The 20139-nt window shown below is 66.9% G+C and overlaps 1 protein-coding gene across 1 annotated transcript; it reads right to left on the reverse strand.

The window, feature by feature from the left end:
• Positions 1-1670: 1670 nt before the first annotated feature.
• On the reverse strand, positions 1671-19994 carry CFAP99 (cilia and flagella associated protein 99). Its single transcript, XM_054724268.1, has 16 exons — positions 19799-19994; positions 14882-15008; positions 12398-12542; positions 11953-12047; positions 11071-11180; positions 9304-9475; positions 8295-8375; positions 7227-7301; positions 6541-6609; positions 6232-6320; positions 5524-5728; positions 4940-5081; positions 4691-4842; positions 3860-4065; positions 2005-2149; positions 1671-1885 (listed from the first exon to the last, which is right to left on the reverse strand). The coding sequence occupies exons 2-16, from the start codon at positions 14990-14992 to the stop codon at positions 1769-1771; spliced, it is 1914 nt and encodes a 637-aa protein (XP_054580243.1). The 5' UTR covers positions 14993-15008; positions 19799-19994; the 3' UTR covers positions 1671-1768.
• Between the last annotated feature and the right edge of the window lie 145 nt (positions 19995-20139).

A 20139-nucleotide genomic window follows, 5' to 3' on the forward strand; every position in this document is an offset into this window, starting at 1 on the left:
ATTGCCAGTTCTGGGAGCTAATAATTCCCCTTTTGAATCTCTTGAATCTCCGGAGGGACTCTCTGGACAGGTCATTATCAGTATATGCCCTTGATATAAAATGAAATGGGTTCGAGACAACACATAAGAAATGTCATGCTTATTTCTCTAAATGAAATTTAATCTGCTACCAGCTCTAATTAAAAAAAAAATACATATTTTAATTGATTTCAGAAGGGAAGGGGGGGAGAGAGAGAGAGAGACATCAATAATGAGCCCTAGTCGGTTTGGTTCAGTGGATAGAACTTCGACCTGTGGACTGAAGGGTCCCGGGTTTGATTCCTGTCAAGGGCACGTACCTTGGTTGCAGGCACCTCCCCAGCCAGAGCCCTGGTCAGGGCTCATGCAGGAGGCAACCAATCGATGTGTTTCTGTCTTTCCTTCTTTTACTCTCTAAAAATCAATGGAAAAATATCCTCGGGTGAGGATTTTAAAAAAAAGAAACATCAGTGATGAGAGAGAATCATTGATCGGCTGCCTCCTGCACGCCTCCTACTGGGAATCCAGCCCACAACCTGGGCATGTGCCCTGACCTGGAATCCAACGGTGACCACCTGGTTCACAGGTGGACACTCAACCACTGAGCCACACTGGCAGGGCTCCCAGCCCTAATTTGACAGGGAGGTGGGAAATTCCTCTTTTTACCAGCCTGAGTTGTGGGCAAGTCCGGGGTTCTAATGCAGTTCGGAATACTGGGGGAGAACTCTGTTCTTTTTGCTCTTGTCACTTCGAGTGACCTCCCTTCCTGACGCCAATGTCCTGGGGTCCAGCCTCCCCCTCTGAGATGTCATCTTCTCTGCAGACCCAAGCAGGGTGGGGGGTTGGGGTCTCTCTCCTGGACATCTGCCCCCCTGGCAGTTTCCAGCCCCGCCCCGTGGGCTTGCCCGCAGTCGCCTTCCTGGGAGTGGCAGCCTAGCCAGCCTGTTCCCAAGGCTTCGCCTCCTCCAGCCTGGTGCTGGGACCCAGGACTCAGGAGAACGAACCGTCCCTGTCCCCGGCAGGCAGGTGCCCAGCGGCTCAACCTTGCTCTTTGGGTGATGCTGAGGGGATGGGCAGTGCTCAGCTTTGGGTCCTGGCTCTGGGCCATGTCACCTCACCTCTCAGCACCAGTGTTCACCCACTGAATAGGGATGGGGATCGCTTCTCGGCCTTTGGGCTAAGATCAAGTGTAGTATGTGAATAGGGATGGGGGACAAGACCGACTCCAGCCCACGCCCCATTGCTGTTGGGTTTGCATGAGAAGAGGCATGAGAGGGGCCAGCTCCCAGTGGCTCAAGGATCCTGGCCCCTCCTTCGACCAAACACACCCGCACACCCAGTCTTCGGGGTCCCCAGGTTAAGCCACTGGACCCTGGACACAGTGCAGGTTGCAGGTTTCTACATGCAGGGGCGTTCTGGCGCTGGAAGCCGGGGCGCAGGGCACGGTGGGTGCAGGGAGGGGAGGCGGCCTTGTTTAGCACATCAAATACGGGCGGGTTGATTTGACTCCAAATAAAGAGCGGGAGCTCCTTTGGCATCAGGTGGTCTCCATCCCGCGTCCAGCGTTCCATCCGGCAACGCTCTGGGCAGGTGGAGCCTGGGGCGGGCGGGGCGGAGGGGGCGGCCGAGCGAGAGGAGGCGCACAGGCGGGTCGCACGCTTTATTACCCGGGGTCTCAGGGTACAGGGGCGCGCTCCCCCCCCGCTCAGGCCACGCGGGGTCTCGGGGTACAGGGGCGCGCTCCCCCCGCTCAGGCGGTCTCCAGGCGGCTCGCGGGCCCACAGGCCGAGCTCTCCAGCTGCAGCGCCCGCAGCCTGCGCTCGCGGCTCTGCTCCAGCTTCAGCCAGTGCTGCGCCTCCAGCTGCGCCTGACGCCGCGGGAGGGGGAGAGGGTCGGCGCGGGCAGGCGGCACCCCTGACACTCAGTCCCCCCCGGCTCCCCGGCCGCCCCCACCCCTCGCCCCCAGCTCGCCGGTGCCGGGCTCACCCGCGGCTTGGGGCGCGCGGCCCGCGAAGCCGGCACCGTCAGCTGGGCCGCCTGCCTGCGGCGCTCCGCCACCTCCTCCATCCGGCGCTGCAGCTCCTGCACGCGCTCGTCCCGGGCCGGCGGGGTCTCCTCCTGCCCCCTGGACCTGCAACAGGGCGGCTTAGCAGGGGCCTTGCCCGCCGGGGATGGAGTGGTGGGCGGGAGAGGTGCTGCCAGGCCCCTGGGGCAGGGCCTCTGGGCCTCCACCTTCGTGCTCTCTGACATGTGCATGAAACATGTGTATTTGGGGTAAAACAGGGAAAGCTCCCTTTTACCCTCCCTGCCCGCGCCCCCTTGCCTAGAAGTAACACCTCGGACATGGTGCCGTCTTTGCAAACCTTCCCGCACCATCCAGGCCATTTCCTCGGGAAGGAGACACCTATATAGGCTGTTGGCTGCCGCCTTCCCTTCCAGGGCCCATCACAGCCCCAGGCCTTGGCAGGTGCGGTTCCCTCAGCCGCCCTGCTGCCTGGCTGCCTGCAGCCCGACTGACCACTAAAACGCCCCTAACGTCCAGCCGGCGTGGCTCAGTGGCTGAGCGTCGACCTATGAACCAGGAGGTCAGGGTTCGATTCCCGGTCAGGGCACAGGCCCGGGGTGGCGGGCTCGATCCCCAGTGTGGGGCGTGCAGGAGGCAGCCGATCCATGATTCTCTCTCATCATTGATGTTTCTCTCTCTCTCCCTCTCTAAAATCAGTAAAAGTATCTTTAAAAATAAATAAATAAATAATCGCCCCTGATGAACTGATGCCATGGGTTGGCGCCACACAGGCGGGGGTCTGTCAGGGCGGCCGGGAAGGGTGAGGTCTCCCAGGCGCACGCCGCCCTGGGGAGCCGCAGCGGCTGTCCCAGGCGTCCTCTGAATCGTAACCAGGGCAGCAGACACGCAGGCCACAGCACCGGATCTGCGCTGTCCGTCCTTCTGTCCACCCCACCCCGTGGCGCTCAGACACCTCCTCTGGAGCTGTGTGTGCCAGCCGCTGGGCCGGGCTGTGCTGACAGAACTGGGTGCCGCCTCCCTCGGGCAGCCTTGCCTCCCCACGGGGTCAGGCCAGGGCCCGAAGGCCAGCCCATCCCGGGGCTGACACCTGCCGCTGCCTGACCGGATGCCATGGACAGCCACGCGGAGTTGGAAGAGTCACCACAGGGTTCCCCAAACAAACAAAAGGGGGGCCTGCACATGCTCTGGGGAGAGGGACGAGGGGAGCAGGACGCTCCAGTCCCATGTTTGCGTGATGTTTCAAAGGGAAAAAGTTCCGGCAAACAACTCAGGACCCCGGCGGCGTAAACAGGACATCAGACACCGGGGGCTCCTGTGAGCCGTCCTGGCTGTGCCCGGGGGCGCCCTCTGAGCCGTCCTGGCTGTGCCCGGGGGCGCCCTGTGAGCCGTCCTGGCTGTGCCCGGGGGCTCCTGTGAGCCGTCCTGGCTGTGCCCGGGGGCGCCCTCTGAGCCGTCCTGGCTGTGCCCGGGGGCGCCCTCTGAGCCGTCCTGGCTGTGCCCGGGGCTGCGCTCTGCAGGACAATGCTCTGTTGCAGAAGATGCCACCAAAGTGCTCAGGGACCAAGTGTCAGATGCTGCAGCACTTCCGGACGGTTCCGCAGAGGAAGGTGAAGAGCCAGCTGGCTGCTGGCTGGGGCACTCGGCACAGGTCAGACCATGACCCAGATGCACAAGGACCGGATCTAGGTCATGGGCTCCCGCCGTCACCGGGTTATTTCCTCACCTTCTCTGTACCTGGAGGCTTGGCTGATAAAACAGCAGGGGTGGAGGCACTGCCTGGGCTGGGGGTGCGGGGGGAGGGGGAAGCGCACCCACCTCAAGGCCGCAGACCGCCCCATGGCCGCGCGGCACAGCGAGATCCGCTCCAGCGCCGCCTGCAGCTCCTGGCTCCGGGCGCGCTTGCCCTGGATGATCTGGTCTCGCTTCTCCTCCTTCTCGCGCTGCTGGGCCTCCTTGAGCAGCGCCAGCCGCTCCCGCAGCTCCACCACCGACATCTCCCCTTCCAGGCCGTGCCCCGGGATCTGGGGGCGGGCGGGGGGGGGGGGGGTCCAAAGCGCCAGAGCCTTGGCCAGCAGCTCAGCGGCCCAGCGTGTCCTGAGCCTGGCCCTGCTCTGCTCCTCCTGGTGCCCCGCCCGCCTCCCAGGGGCCTGGCCCGTCGCCCAGGACCCGCCTCCCCTCTGCCCAGTGGAGTCTGGGGAATGTCCGCCCTCCGGAGGCTTCTCCGGCCCGGGCCCTCTGCAGCCCAGACCCCGGGGTGACTGCACATCTCAGCCCAAAGGGAGCTCGCCAGTGCCGCCCAGCCGGCCCGGCCCAGCCCGCCCCCCCTCACTCTGCACACAGGCTCCCCGCCTGCCTCTCCCTGCACTGCCCTCCCTCCTGGGGAGTCCTGGGCCTCCCGAAACGTGCAGCGAGGTGAAGCCCACCCTGTCCACACCCGGGAGCCCTGGCCCGCCCTCAGGGGTCACTAAGGTGTCCCGACAGGACTGTGCCCTCTTTTCCAGCCCCAGGCCTCCAGCGCAGCGGTGTGGGGTCTGCAGCTGGGCAGGATGGAGCTCGGCGTGGGTGGAGGTGGGCATCGTGGGCACGCCCTCCCACGGCAATGCCAGGCGCAGGGAGCCACGGGAGCCCCCGGGGCTGCGCACCCACCTGGGTCAGGTCCACGAGTTTGCCCTTGCGCGTGGGCTGTGTCTCCACGGCCCGCAGATGGGCGATGAGCTCACAGCGCCGCTGCTGCTCCTCCCGGGCCGCCTCGGCGCCGCGCTGGTGCAGGGCCAGCGTCTCCGCAGTCAGCTCCTGGGCTGGGGGCCGAGGGGGCTGCTCAGGGTCCCAGGCAGCTGGGCCGGGCCTCCCTCCGGGACGTGGCCCTCACCGACCGGCACCCCGGGCCCCGCCTACCCGCCTGGCGCCGGTCCCGCAGGAGCTTCATCTGCGCGGCCTTGATGTTCTTCTGCTCCTCCACCGCCTGCTCCACTCGCTCCTTCGCAGACCGCTCCTCCTGCAGGCGCCGCTGCGCGCATCGCTGCATCAGCTCCGCCATCTGCGGGGAGGGCCCGTCACAGCCCCTGCCCACCCGTGTCCCCGGGCCTGTCCCAGCCCCGAAGCAGCGCAAGGTCTGGAGGGCTGTTGGGGGAGACAGGGACACGGCCAGGGACTGAGGGGGGCCAGGGCCAGGGCCAGGAGCTGAGAGGGGACAGGGCCAGGGACACGGCCAGGGGCTGAGAGGGGACAGGGCCAGGGCCAGGGGCTGAGGGGGGACAGGGCCAGGGCCAGGGGCTGAGGGGGGACAGGGCCAGGGCCAGGGGCTGAGGGGGGACAGGGCCAGGGCCAGGGGCTGAGGGCTGAGAGGGGACAGGGACACGCCAGGGGCTGAGAGGGGAGGCAGGGGAAGTGACCAGGGCCAGCTGCAAGCCCATGACCACAGGAGCGCAGCCACGGCCGGCAGAGCCGGTTCCTGGGTGGCGGCCAGGCGGCGCCCTCACCTCCTCCTTCTTCTGGGCCGCCCGGCGCTGGTTGTGCTGCAGCAGCTGCTGCCGGGCCAGCGCGGCCTCCTCGCGGCTGAGCTGCCCCTGCAGCCGCCGGCACGCGTCCGCCGCCCGCTGCTCCGCCCGGTCCTTCGCTTGCATCTTCTGCTGCCACTCGAGGAACTCGGAGAAGTCCCCGGCCCCGTCCATGAGCCTGTCCACCCTGCGCAGGAGCGGCGGCTCAGGTCCTCGCGGACGGGGCCTGCACCGGCCACAGGGCGGCCGCGGGTTCCCGTGGACACCGGCCCTCACCTCGGGCAGCTCCACACCAGCAGCCATGCCACCCGCCACACTGCCCCCTGCTCCACCCTGGCACCTCCCTGCACCCACATCTTCCCACCCCCTTCCTCTCCTCTCTCCTCACCCGTCTGTGGGGCACCAGCCCTCTGTCCACCCGTCTGCCTCTCACCCACGCTCCCACCCACAGCCCCGCTTCTGGGGCAAGAGCAGGGGCTGGTGCTGGCGGTTGGGCGGGGGGCACTCCCGGGAGGGGCGGGGGAGGCAGTGACCCCGAGGCCGGTCCGGGCTGGGCCGCTGCCTCCTGAGCCTGCTGCACCCAGAGCGTCTCCCTCACTGAGCCGAGATGGTCTTTCTAGGGTGCATCTGTGACCCCACACCAGCCTGCTGCCCCCGCCCCCCCCGCCTGCCCTCACCCTCCTGCCCCACCTCTGCAGCTCCTTCTCCACCTGCCGCCGGTACAGGGCCCCTTCCCGCAGGATGGCCGTCGTGTTCAGCTTCACCGGGACCTCGTTGGGCTGCGGGCGGAGGGGGGGGCTGAGATGGGGTGCCTGGGGGGCAGCCAGGGCCCCGCCCTCCGGCCCCCACCTCTGCCCCCGCCCAAGTACTTCCCTCTGTGAGGAGGGGAGGGCTGTGCTCACGGCTCTGCTCTGGCCCTCCAGCCCCAGGAGGCAGAACAGGCGAGAGGTGGGGGCTCAGGGACCCCCACCCCCACCGACCGTCAGGAGCACCCCTCACCGGGTAGAAGGTCAGCTTCGGACTCTGGCGGATCAGGGGAGAGCACCGCAGCCGCAGCTTCCTGGAGCCCTGCGGGTGGCAGGCCGGCACCCAGTCCGCAGGAGGCCCCCCCTCCCCCCGCTACACCCCTCCTCCCTCTCCCCTACACCCTTCCCCCCCCCCCCGCCCCACGCATTCTGGGAGGCCTGCCCTGCACACGAGCTCCCCCGAACCCGGGGCAGCACCTCTGTCCTGTGGGGCACTGGGCTGCCCGGGCGGACCAGGCAGGCGCAGGGCCTGTCAGAGGGCTCGGCCTCCGACCGGCTTCACCTCCCAGCGGCTCGGGGCTGCCCCACAGCCTGTGCGGTGGGCACCACAAGCCACGGGGGCAGAGCTGGTAAAGGCCCGGAGGGAACTCAGCAGTCACCCCTGGGGGCATGCTGCGTGCCCACCCCCACCTGCCCCAACTGCAGGGGCCCAGGGTGGGAGGCAGGGCCGGGCCAGCGCCCTCCGTGTCCTGCCCATCACGCTCTCCTGACGGAGGAGTAAATGGGAGGGTGGGAGCCTGGCATCACCCAGAGGGGCCCGCCAGAGGCTTCCCACCCATGGAGCTCACCCGCTGGGCCGGGCTCTGGGAGCCGGGAAGCCACACGGGGCCTCAGAACGGCACCATGAGCCCAGGCCTGGGAAAGGGCCCCCGAAGGCACCTGCAGGAGGGGCTCCCTGCGGGCCCAGGGCATCGCACAGCGCATCTCCTCCAGGTTCGCCTTCAGCAGCAGCTCCTGGGGGGCCAACGAGCGGCTCAGCCCCACGGCCACCACCCTGTGCACGGCCCAAGGGATGAAGGTGCGGAACCGGCTCCCTCCTCCCCTCCTCCCCTCCTCCCTCTCCTCTTCCTCCTCCTCCTCTTCCTCCCCCTCCTGCTCCCTCTCCCCCTCCGCCCCCTCCCCCTCCTCCTCCTCCTCTTCCTTCCCCTCCTCCCCCTCCTCCCCTCCTCCCCTCCTCCCTCTCCTCTTCCTCCTCCTCCTCTTCCTCCCTCTCCTGCTCCCTCTCCCCTTCCTCCCCCTCCTTCTCTCCCTCCTCCTTCGCCCCTCCCCCTCCCCCTCCGCCCCCTCCCCCTCCTCCGCCTCCTCCATCCCCTCCTCTTCCCCTCCTCTCCCTCCTCCCCCTCCTCCCCCTCCTCCCCCTCCTCTCCCTCCTCCTCCTCTTCCTTCCCCTCCTCCTCCTATCCCTCCTCTCCCTCCTCCCCTTCCTCCCCCTCCTCCCCCTCCTCTCCCTCCTCCTCCTCTTCCTTCCCCTCCTCCTCCTATCCCTCCTCTCCCTCCTCCCCTTCCTCCCCCTCCTCCCCCTCCTCTCCCTCCTCCTCCTCTTCCTTCCCCTCCTCCTCCTATCCCTCCTCTTCCTCCTCCCCTTCCTCCCCCTCCTCCCCCTCCTCCGCCTCCCCCTCCTCCGCCTCCTCTCCCTCCTCCCCCTCCTCCTCCCCCTCCTCCTCTTCTCCCTCCTCCTCCTCTTCCTCCCCCTCCTCCCCCTCCTCCGCCTCCCCCTCCTCCGCCTCCTCTCCCTCCTCCTCCCCCTCCTTCTCCCCCTCCTCCTCCCCTCCTCCTCCTTTTCCTCCTTTTCCTCCTTTTCCTCCCCCTCTTCCTTCCCCTCCTCCTCCTATCCCTCCTCCCCCTCCTCCGCCTCCTCTCCCTCCTCCTCCTCTTCCTCCCCCTCCTCCTCCCCCTCCTCCTCCTCCTGCCTCTCCAGGAAGACTGGGGTCCCCTGTGGTGGCTCACCTCCGCCTTCCGGCGATTGAAGCTCTTGGTCATTTCCAGCACCCGCGGCTCCCTGGGTGACTGGTAGGTGCCCCTGGGGACCTGGTGGTGGGGGAGGAAGAGCCACGGTCAGAGGCTGCAGTTGAGGGTGTGCGGATGGGGGGGCCCTGGGTGGTGGGCGGGGGTGGGCTGTGGTCCCCACCCAGGAGAGGGGGGCTGGAAGGGAGGACTTGGAGCTACGCTGGGACCGTGGGTGCTGGGGTCATCCTGGGGAGGGAAGGACAGGCAGCAGCAGGAAGGAAGGTGGCCCAGGCCCCGGGACCTGGAGGGACAGGCCGAGGACTCCTGATGGGGGGGGGGGGCGAGGCCAGGAGTGTCCTGGGCTCCCGGAGCTGCCGGCGAAGGGCAGGGGCCCAGCACGGACACAGAGAGAGCAGCGCAGCCCAAGGCCCGCCACGGACCCTCAGCGACCCGAGGGAGCACTGTGTGTGGGGGGGCAGGGCCGCCGGAGACCCTGGACTCCAGCCTCCAACTCCGTGCCCTCTCCCCTGCGCTCTGAGCAGGCGTGAGAACTCATCCTGTCCAAACCTCAAACCTCCCCCTCCCCCAGCCCCCTCCCCAGCCTGACCCTGACGGGGTCCATGCCGGCCCACATGGTCTCGGGGTCCTCCTCGTTGCCCCCAGCACCTCTCTGTCTCCAACCCCATCGCCAAAGCAGTCCGGATGCTTCCGGACTCCAGCCGCCACCTCTCACCCTCTCCTTTGCCGCCGCAGCCAGATGCACGGGGAGCCTGCCTGGGGGGGTCCTGGCTGCCCCAGCGCCTCCTCTGCCGTCCCCTCTTCCCCTCCTGCCATCCACCATCATCCATCCATCCAGCCAGCCAGCCAGCCAGCACCACCGAATGCCCCTGTTCTGGTCTGAGTCAGTAACCCCTGGCTCTGGGAGGAGCCCAGCCCCCACTGGCTGACAGGGCTCACTCTCCCAGCCTGGACGGCCTGTGCCCACTGCAAATGGCTGGCTGGCACTTACTGGTTTTGGCTTGGCCACGACAGGGACAGGCTCAGGTATTGGAATGGCCCGGGGCCTGGGAACAGTCAGGTTGAACTTCTTGGGCTTCGTGGCCTTGGCCTTTGAAGGAGGGGGCTGAATGGCCACCGCCCCCTCCAGCTGGTTGATGAGCCCCTGGACCTCTGGCTGCCATCTTGAAGGCAAAGGTGAGAAAGGCTGCTGAGGCTTCCTCCTAAGCAGGCTGGCAGTGGGGCCCTCGAGACCTGAAGGGCCCCCAAGAGCTTGGCTCGGCCTCAGGGTGGGGGTGGCAGTGGAACCCCCAGCCACTCTTCACTGAGTGCCTACAGCTGGGCAGGTGCCGCACCACCCACACCGAGTCTTGCAGAGCAGTATGTTCTGGGACAGATTAGGAAACTGAGGCCCGTGACATCACTGTCCTAGGGAAGTGGGGAGCTGGGAGGACGGGGAGTGGGGAGCTGGGAGGACGGGGGGTGGGGAGCTGGGAGGACGGGGAGTGGGGAGCTGGGAGGACGGGGAGTGGGGAGCTGGGAGGACGGGGGGTGGGGAGCTGGGAGGATGGGGAGTGGGGAGCTGGGAGGACGGGGGGTGGGGAGCTGGGAGGACGGGGGGTGGGGAGCTGGGAGGACGGGGGGTGGGGAGCTGGGAGGACGGGGAGTGGGGAGCTGGGAGGACGGGGAGTGGGGAGCTGGGAGGACGGGGAGTCGGGAGCTGGGAGGACGGGGAGTGGGGAGCTGGGAGGACGGGACCGAGCAGCCCCCGCTGCTGGAATCCAGGGCCTCTGAGGATGAGCCGCAGTTGGGACGGGAGCTACTCTGGGCTGGAGGAGGTGGCAGGGGCAGGAAGCCCAGGGGGGGTGCCCTGGAGCAGGGGTTTGGGAAGGGCCCTGCTAGGCTGCCCCAGGCCTGGTCCCCCTTTCATGCCCCCACACCCCATGCCGGCACAGCTCACCATCACCCACCTGGCTGGTCTCCCCTCCTGGGGGCTCCCCGGGGGCAGGCAGCAGGGTTTCGAATAGCTCCTGCCCCCGCTGAGGAGCAGGCTACGAGAGGGAGGGAGTCACGCCCGAGGTGCAGGTGGGCAGGGACAGGTGTGTGACGGGCTGGTCCCGGGGGGCAGGGGGAGGCTGCACATGGGGGGGCCGGGGGAGGCGGGCGACCTAGAAACAGCTGGGCAGCTGGCAGATGTGACTCTCAGGGCCCAGCAGATCCAGCCACAGGTGAGAGCCCTGAGGGTGGGCATCGCGTCCAGCACGGCTGGGACTGAGGACGGGCCCTGCCCGGGGGGCCGCCTTCCCTGGACCGGGCCTCCCACACACGCTGACCCACACGTCTGCCTGTGCCAGGAGGGTAAGGTGGCTCCCCATCCTGTTGGAGGGCGAGCAGTGGGGGCAGCCGCACCCAGGCCCCAGCAGCTGCCCCGCGAGGCCAAGGGCAGGGCCAGGCCTCTGTGCTGGCCCTTCTGCCCGCACCAGGGATTCTGGCACTGCCCGGGCCTGGCATGAGGCGCGGGAAGGCAGCGAGGCAGCTGTGGGGTGGCGGGCCCAGCAGTGGTGCCCTGGGGGCGCCAGACAGAGGTGTCGGCCAGAATCCACTGGGAGCTCCCCCCCGCCCCCGCCCCGTGCCCCCTGAGTTGGTGGGAAGAGGCCGGGCAGGCCTGGAGCCCCACAGGTCCCTGCAGGTCCCAGCCCTGCCTCACGGGGCCGTGGCTCCTCCGAACCTGAGCAGGAGGGGACCCCCCAGGCCGCCGGAGTGGCGCAGCCCCGCCCACCTCAGCAGGGGGGCCGTCCAGGTCTTCACCAGCTCCTTCTCGTAGATGAGGCTCCACTCGTCCTGCACCCACGAGTTCAGGTTCAAGGGGTTGAAGAAGAACCCGAGGAACTGGCGGAGGAGTGGGAGGTGGGGGCTCGGCCCGGCACCCACACCTGGTGGCCCTCCCGGGAGAGTGCGTGCCCGGGGCAGGTGGGGCTCACGCACCAGGAGAGACCAGCGCGCACGCGGGCAGGAGGCCCCTGGGGACAGGCCGCCCTCACCCGCCCTCACGCTGGGGGGGGGCTGCCCTCACCAGACGGGTTCTGCTTACAGTGTCTGGCACTTGGGTCAGCCTGGCTGGAGGTGGGCTCACTGGGGGGCCCCGTGCCCCAGCCACTCCCTAGAATCTGGAGGCCTGCACCCCACTTCCAGGGAGTTCTTGGAACTGCCCGCCTCCCCATCCCTCCACGGGCTCTGGAATCCACACGTGGACGGACGGGACAGCGCCAGTTCAGCAACCTGTCCCCTCCCCGCCCAGGCAGTGCCAGTGGCAGGGTCCCGGGAGGCCACCTCTCCCCCCAGCCCTTGCTGGGGAGGCCCAGGACGGCCACGGCTTCGGAGAGCTGTTCCCAGCTCCCACCCTCGGGCTGACAATCTGGTTTCAGAAGACATGGGACCCGGTTAGCTTCCTGGTGGGGGCTGCCACCTGAGCCGGGGGGCGGGGGGGCGGGGTTGTAGTGGGGGAGGGAGTGGGGCAGCTGGAGGCACAGACCAACCGGCGGCTGGCTATGCACAGACCCCGTGTCGGAACACAGGACAAACCGGCAGCTTCTCAGTAAGAGCCGGGCAGGTGCGGGCGGCCGGGACAGACCCTGCCCGGGCTGCGGGGCTGGCGGCTCACCTTGCGCATCTTGTCCGCCGGCTGGGACTTGATGATGCTGCTGAAGAGCTGGAAGCCGAGCTCTTGGAGCTGGAACGTGGCCAGGTAGCAGGTCACTGGGGAGACAGGGCGGCACGTGGACCGTGTGCCCGCGAGCGGGGGTTGGGGTGTGACCTTGGAGAGTCGGCCAGAGCACTGCCGGGGTGCCGGGTGCGGAACCAAAGGCCAGAGCGCCACGTGGCCCCGGGCTAAAGCTGTGGCCAGGACACAGGGGTACGGGGACCCCGTCCCAGACGGGGACAGTCTCAGTTTCAGAGCACGTCCCCCCACCCCCCGCTCGCTCAGGATTTCAGCCCGTCAGTCCTGGGAGACGCAGGGCCTCAGGCCCCTGGGACGCCCCCCGCGGGGCGGCGAGGGCTCCAGCGGGGCCGGTGGCGCCGTCGGGGGTGAGCAGGCGCGGGCTCACCCAGGAAGCGGTTGTAGTCGGCCCACAGGCAGAGCCGGCCCTCCTGCGCGTAGAAGGCGTCCACCACGACCGCCAGCGGCTTCCGGTACTCCAGGCAGCCGGACAGCACCTCCAGGACGAAGGCCTGCTTCCCGAGGCTCAGGGCCTGCGGGAGACACAGGCTGGGGCCGGGGCCGGGGAGCAGGGCGAGGGCGTGGGGGGATGGGTCCCGTGGGTCCTGGGCAGCGCTGGCAGGTGGAGCGAGAACAGAAACAAACACGGAGAACCGCCAGGCGTGAGAAGGCAGGCAGGGCCGGCCCTGCAATCCCACCCGCGTGTGGCTGTCGGGTTTGAGGGAGCAATTGAGTCCATACCCCTCCCCCGGAAGCTGGCTTTTCGGGTCCTTTCACTGTGGACGTTCCCTTTGCTGAGACCACATTTCACTCGTGCTGACCACGTCCGTTCCCTCCCCTCCGGGTCTGCATAAAGCGGCCTCCGCCCGGAGAAATCCCGCCAAGAGCCGCGGACCGCCCTCACGGGGGCTGGAGCCAGCCGGGCTCGGCCACCTGGTGTGCGGATGATGGAATACATTCAAATCCCTCCCCACTCCGGCCTCTGGGCTGAGCCCCCACTGGAGGGCACCGGTCCAGGCCCCCCTTGAGCTGATTCCACGTTGTGAGAGGCGGGCAGGGGGAGCAGGCCGGGGAGAAAGCAGCCGTCACAGGGCCGGCGTGGAGGTGCGTGACTGTGGACGCCGCCGACAGCGCCTGCCCACGAGGCTCGGACCACAGCCGCTCCACCTGCTGGGATCACGCCCGCGTCCGGGCAGGGCTGCCCCGGGCCCAGGGTCCGGAACACGCAGAGCCCAGCAGGAAATGACACCCGCCCCGGTGCCAGGCTTAGCCATGGCCAGGTCCACGCCTCTGGGGAAGATCAGCCCCTCCCGTCAGAGAGGGGGACTGAGGGGGTCAGAGGGCGCCGGCAGAGGGCCTCAGGGGCTGGGCTGGGAGGCGCAGGGAGAGGCCCGAATCGTCCCCGCACTGGAGCTGGCTTCTAACGGGGCCCGCCTGGCAGCGAGGCCAGAGGGCTGTGGCCGTCCCCGGGGCCTGAGTTCAGAGATGCGACCCTGAGACCCTCCCTCTTGCTCTGCCCGCCGTCCCTCCCGTCCGGGGCTGAGCTGGGCCTTCCCCACCCTGGCCTCACCCCTGGGCTGGGCGACTGCCGGCTGCCGGTCACCCCTGCCAGCCGGGCACTGACCTCTCCTTCTCCCGCTCGGAGCCCACCTGCCCGCTGCCTTCGCCCAGGGTTGTGGGAAAAGAATCCCCAAACGATTCGTGGGAACAGCCCGGCTTCGGTCACGTTAGGAAATGACACTGGCTGGACTGCTTCTGCCCGAGCGGCGGGCAGCGGAGGTCAGAGAGCTGCAGGGACTGGGCCCGAGGGCTCTTCTGAAGCTGGAGCAATGGCCGCACGTGGTGGCTGATGGGGAAGCCAGGGGCCTGGGGCCACAGCCAGGGCAGTGGCGGGGGTGGGGGGGCTGCAGGCGGGCTCTGGGGAGCAGGCGGCAGGATGTGGTGCCCTGCGCTGCAGAACGGGTTAGGCCTGGGGAACTGGGTCCCAGAACCCCTCCGGCCCGATGTGCATGCCCGCCCGGCCCCCCGAGGCTTCCTGTGCTGCACACGGGGCCCACCCCAGGAGGGCGCAGCAGAGGCCACACCTGAGCAGGCGGGGGCTGCGGGGTCACCTCCTTGGGGGCCACGAGCTCTCACAGGCCCTGCCAGCAGCGCTAACAGCCAGGCTGCAGCTGGCAGTGAAGGAAACACCCTCAGTAACGCGTCTGCCACAGCAGCCCCGACGGTGGTGGTGACGGGGGCACAGGCCGGGACAATCGGAGCAGCTTTCCCTGCTCACGGGGCCTCCTGCGCCTGCTCCACCTAACGGGTGTGCCCCCAGGCCTGGGGCGGGACCCCTGCAGTGCAGGCACCTGCCCCCAACAGCTGGCAGGTGGACAGAAGGACCTGTGAGGGGAGGCCTGAGGCTGCCGCTGGGGTGGTGGGCGCAGCTGGAGCGAGGACAGACCTGGAGGACAGCCATCTCCACGTGGACGTGAGTGGGCCATGCGGGGAAGAAGGGCAGGGACCCCCGAGGGGGGCTGAGCTCTGGTGGGCCGCCCTGGGGCCTTGGGGCCCTGGCCAGTTGGTGGACAGACACAGCACAGCAGGGGTGACGGCCGAGGGCGGCTGGCGGCGGGCACAGCACACCGTGGGGCTGGAACAGCGGGCAGGGCGTGGGGTGCCCTCTGGCCGACTCTCTTCTGTTTGCAGCTGGGGACAGCAAGACTGAGGACACAGGAACGCCATCGGGGCGACTGGGGTCTGTCCCCAACAGGTGGCCCACAGGCCCGGCCTCGCCTGTGTCAGGAGGAATCCGAGGCTGCTCCCTCCCCCGGGGGCTGCGACCTGGGGTGCTGCCGAGGGGTCCCGGCGCCCGGCCACGCCGACCCACCTGCAGGGAGGCGGCCGCGTCCTCCAGGAGCTGCTCGGCACTGTCCTTCTCAGGCCTAAACCGGTCCAGCTGCTCGATCACAGTCTCGATGCATTTTCCGTGGTACCCCATTTTCCCGGGAGGCGCCCTGCAAGCAAACCCCACAGGTCACACCCTCCACGGCCTCCGACCCCGGTGGCCAGGACCCTCGCCCGCACGGACAGGAGGCCGCCGGCAGCCCGGCCCTCGCACCTGGCGGGGAGAGGTGAATGGGAGGGGGGCCCGGCTGTGGCCGCCCCGGGCCACTTCCTAGACCGTGTCCCTGCATCCTCTGCCGCCCGGCCCAGGCTGCCCGCACGGGTCCCCGAACCCCACCGCTGTGCACAGGCCGGGACCTCAGCCCGGGTGCAGTCAGGGTCACTCCGCAGGCCCTGCCCAGCGGGACGTGGGACCTCATCACAGAATGCCAGGGCAAGAAGACCTCAGGTCACCCTGTCCGACACCCCCGTTTTAAAGATGAGGGGGCGCAGCGGCAGTGCCCAGGGCCCCGGGGAGACCCGGGAGGGACAGTGGGGTGGGGCTGGGCCAGGCGCTGCTCAAGGGGCGGGCTTCCTCTCAGGCCCCCGGTTCCACGCTGGCTTCCTGGGCACCAGCTATCAGCCAAGCCAGACGGTGCGCGCGCCCTGGGGCCGGGTACCCAGCAGGTGCCAGGGACGTGTCGACGGAATGAATGGCAGGATGTAAACACACAGAGGACCACGGGTCCGAAACGGCGCCCTCAGTTTAACCCGGAACGTGCCTGTGACACCCCGGGGCAGCCCTGCCCGAGGTCACGGTAGCGCTTGGTAAGCCGTCCGTTCACACATCCTCCGCCTCCAACCGAGCCCAGTGTTCCTCAGCCACTGGGCAGTCCCGGGGCCACCGTGTGCGCACTGAGCAAGCAGACGGGAAAGAACACAGCTGTGCTGAGCCGGGGAATGGGGCTGGGGGGCCGGGCTCCCCACCCCATGAGGGGTTGCCCTGCCTGGGAGTCCCTGAGGCCTAGCACCTCTGCCTGACCCATGACCCCTGGGGATGAGCCCCAGCTGGCGAAGACGCACCCGTCAATGTGGTGAAGGGAGCGACACCCTGGCATCTGGGGCTCGCAGGGAGAGGAGTCAACCAGGATACGAAGTCTAACCTAGAGCCCGGCCGGACCAGGAGGTCACGGTTCGATTCCCGGTCAGGGCACGTGCCCGGCTGTGGGCTCGGTCCCCGGGGCGGGTGTGTGTGTGTGTGTGTGTGTGTGTGTGTGTGCAGGAGGCAGCTCGTCAATGATTCTCTCATCATTGATGTTTCTCTCTCTCCCTCTCCCTTCCTCTCCGACATCAATAAAAATATTTTTTATGTCTTTATTATATACTATGTTACAAACAATGTTCAGGATCAAGTTTTTTTTGGCCCCTGGCCCCCTGTGGTGGTCATGGGGGGGCTACCCTAGGAGGGGCCCTCGCCCCCCTTCCTGTGTCTGCCTTGAGCTCGGCTCTGCCTGGAGGAATGACCAGGCCTCCTGCACCTCAGGAGGCGGGGACAGTGGTGGCCTGCGTGTGCGCAGTGGGAGCGTCCCTGGAGGGAGGGCGGTCCCAGGGGCGGGCAGTGATGAGGCCAGGCAGGGAGCAGCCAGAGAAACAGCCGCCCTCCCCAGTGCAGAGGGCCTGGACGGACGATGAGCGCAGGGGAGGGTGGGGGGGGGGGCTGTGCAGGGTGGTGGGGAGGAGCTGGGCTGGAACCATCCCTTCTGCAACTCGGCCCGGAGCAGCCACGTGGGGAGGCTCTCGGGTTGTGGATTCCCACGACAATTAGCCTATGAACCTGGTCAAACACTCACATCTTGCCCTGGTCGGGGCGTGTGCAGGAGGCAACCCAGCAATGTGTCTCTCTCACATCGATGTTCTCTCCGTCTTCCCCGCTCCCTAAAAATCAATGGAAACATATCCTCGGTGAGGATCACAACAGTACTCACAGCCTTTGGGTTGGAAATACTGGTAGGTGTTAATGTTCATCAACTCCGCTGCTGCCTTCAGCACCCCGGCTGTATTTATGTGATATTTTTGCAATCCTCACCCCAGGACGTGTTCCCGGATTTCAGAGGGAGAGAGAGAAACATCGGTCCGCTGCTTCCTGTACACACCCCAATCAGAGATCCAACCGGATGTGCCCTGACCGGGGATCGAACCCGAAACCTCTCAGTGTAGGGGATGACGCGCCAACGAACCGCGCCACACCGGCCAGGGCTCGGCTTTATTTTATTTTATTTTTTAAAAATATATTTTATTGATTTTTTACAGAGAGGAAGGGAGAGGGATAGAGTTAGAAACATCAATGAAAGAGAAACATGGATCAGCTGCCTCCTGCACACCCCCCACTGGGGATGTGCCCGCAACCAAGGTACATGCCCTTGACCGGAATCGAACCTGGGACCCTTCAGTCCGCAGGCCGACGCTCTATCCACTGAGCCACACCAGCCAGGGTTCAGCTTTATGTTAATGGTGTGAAACCAGCTATGAGGGCAGTGGGATGGAGTTCCCACGCGTGCTGGTTTTTTGGGGGATTGATTTTTAACTTCACTAATCAGGGCTTGACTATCTCAGATGCAAGGAAACTCCGGGGTGGGCTGGACCGACGCTTCCCTTTTCTTAGCAAATCCGACAGAAAGGAGTTACACTTCACTCGAGACAAACGAATCCAACACCCTCAAGCACCAGAGTCGCTTCCTTCCCATGGATCCCAAATGTGTCTTAATTAAACAGATTCTGTTCCTGGCTTTTAATTCTGATTAAAGCCAGTCTCCCGAGGGTTGCTGCCACGTTGCGCTCTGATGGCTTGTGCTCACAGCACAGGCCCACGGGGCTGTTCTGCTGGTTTTCAATCTACGCTCTCCCTTTCCTCCCGAGGAAACAAAACCCTGAGTTTCCGCTGAGCCTTTTGCGGACTCCCTGGCAGCTGGGCACGAGAAGTGACAGGGTCTGAGACGTATGGAACGTCTCTGCGTGAGGGAGGGGCACACCCTTCTCTTCTTCCCATCCTGCTGCCTGGACCCAGGAGGCGATGGCAGGAACTCAGGCAGCCATTCTGCGCCGCGAGGAAGCATGTTAAGGACGGCAGAAGGGCGAGCTAGAAGGGCCCAGGTCCCTGAGGAGTTTGGGGGGCGGTCCTGCCTCCCAGGATCGCCTCCCTCTGGATGTCCTTTACGGAAACACGAACAATCTTATTTAGGCTCCAGTGATGCTGGCTTTTTCCTTCCCTGCAGCCGAAACCGGTCCTACCCGATACCCTACCCGATACGCCCACTGCCCTGAGGTCAGCCTTCATCCCAGGCCGCTCCACACTGGGCAGGAGCCTCTGAGCAGCAGCAGCCGTCCCGGCCTTGGAGTCCGCCAAAGACAGACCCACGGAGGACAGTCCACCACGTGTCTACCCGAGTTCTCACGCCGGACCAGGCGGCTGGGGGCGGGGCGGGTTTTAGGGGGAAGAAGGAGAGCGCCGCGGGACACGCCGTTTTTCAGGGGATCTGTCATCCACCTAACGGGCGAAGAACAGGGGGAGGGGCTTGGGTTCCCAGGGCAGGGCCGGGGCTGGAGATGGGAGCGTGGGACAGGTTGGGAGAAACGGCTGTTTGTGAAACATGACGGCAGGGAGCCGCCCGCAGTGACGGAGATGCTTCCCAGGACCAAGTCTGGAGGCTCTCGTGTTAGCAGGTCGGAGAGCCAGAGGAGGCGTCAGCCGAGGAGACGGGGAAGAGCCACAGGGAGCGGCAGAGACTGCGGTGACGGGTGACCGGGAACGGGTGATGCTCCCGGCCAGAGGGCGGTGTCTGGGGGGGGAACACGCAGCCGTCACCTGCGGCTGGCCGCTCACGAAGAGGGGGGCTGAGCTCCATCACTGGGTTTAGCAGCATGAGGTCAGGGACGACTTGACGGACAGCCTCGGAGGAGGGGCTGGGCGTGGCGGGTTCAGGAGAGAGGAGGCTGAACGGGACTGGAGATGAGGCAGCTCCAGAGGGGGGTGCGCTCAGGGGAGTGGCGGCTGGGTGGCAGCTGGAGGCCAGCGGGGAGTCAGGCAGGGTCTCAGGCACGGACGTGGGTGACCACCGGCACCCAGAGAGGAGGAGGGGGAGACATCCCTCTGCTGCCTCCTGTACTCACCCCAACCAGAGGTCCAGCCGGCAGGGCCTGCACCCTGACCATGAAGTGAACCCGAAACCTTCCAGTGCACTCAGGAGGCTGCTGCCCAGACTCACACTGACTTGAACGGAACAGAGGGGCCAGGGGTTCCGGCACCATCCGGGCACCCCGACCCTGTGCCCCCTGTGCGGGGGTAACAGGCAGGAGCGCTGAGAGCACATTCTCTCTCCGGGGGGCACCACGCTCCTCCGGCTCCTAAACCAGCCATTTCAGAGCAGCCGGAGGGGCGCTGGGTGGGGGCAGGGAAAGCGCGGGCTGTAGGGGGCAGACCCGGCCCTGGATCCCCTCTCCGGGCCAGAGCGCGGCGACCTCTCTGTGCCTCAGTTTCCCCGGCTGACAGTGGGATTTAAAGCGAACCCCCATACTTGTTTTCAGCGTCTGCTCCGCACATGATAGGTTCTCAGATTTTGGTGACTGTTTTTATGGATCCAAATTGGGGCACCGTTGCGGGGGGGGGGGTTGTGAATATTGGGGGGAATGGTGAATACGGGGGGAATTACCCTTTTTTTCCTTTAAGTCCGGTTTACTGTGGCGATTAAAAAAAAGAGCGCCGTTAACTTTAGTCAAGGAGCTGGTAAGTCCAAAATGGTGACCGAAAGCAAGGAGGCGGGAAGCAAGGACGCGGGGAACTGCCCGCAGGTGGTGGGGCGGGGCGGGTGCGGGTGCGGGCACAGCCTCGCCCCTCCACTCCGGCCCCACCTCTCCGCCTCCGTACCTGCCTGCGGGCGGCTCCACGGCGCTCTCGCACCTTCTTTCTCGCCTCCACCCGCCGCCACCGGGGCTGCCGGCACAAGAGGGCGCGAAGGGACCCGGGAGTGTCGTGGGTGCCCCGCTTCGCTCCTGCTCCGCTGGGATCCTGCAGGCACCCGGGCGTCTGCCGCAGGTGGGAAGAAGGGCGTGCCGGTTGGGTGTCGTCGCCTAGCAACCCGCATCACGCTCCGGCGCCGTAGCGAGAAGACTACAACCCCCAGAATGCCTTGCGCCCACGGCGCGGCAAAGGGCCCCGCGCACAGGGCCCCGCCCCTGCGATGCCGGACGGGACTTGTAGTTTCCAGG

The sequence above is a fragment of the Eptesicus fuscus genome, chromosome 2, assembly GCF_027574615.1.
Source record: "Eptesicus fuscus isolate TK198812 chromosome 2, DD_ASM_mEF_20220401, whole genome shotgun sequence".
NCBI lineage: Eukaryota > Metazoa > Chordata > Mammalia > Chiroptera > Vespertilionidae > Eptesicus > Eptesicus fuscus.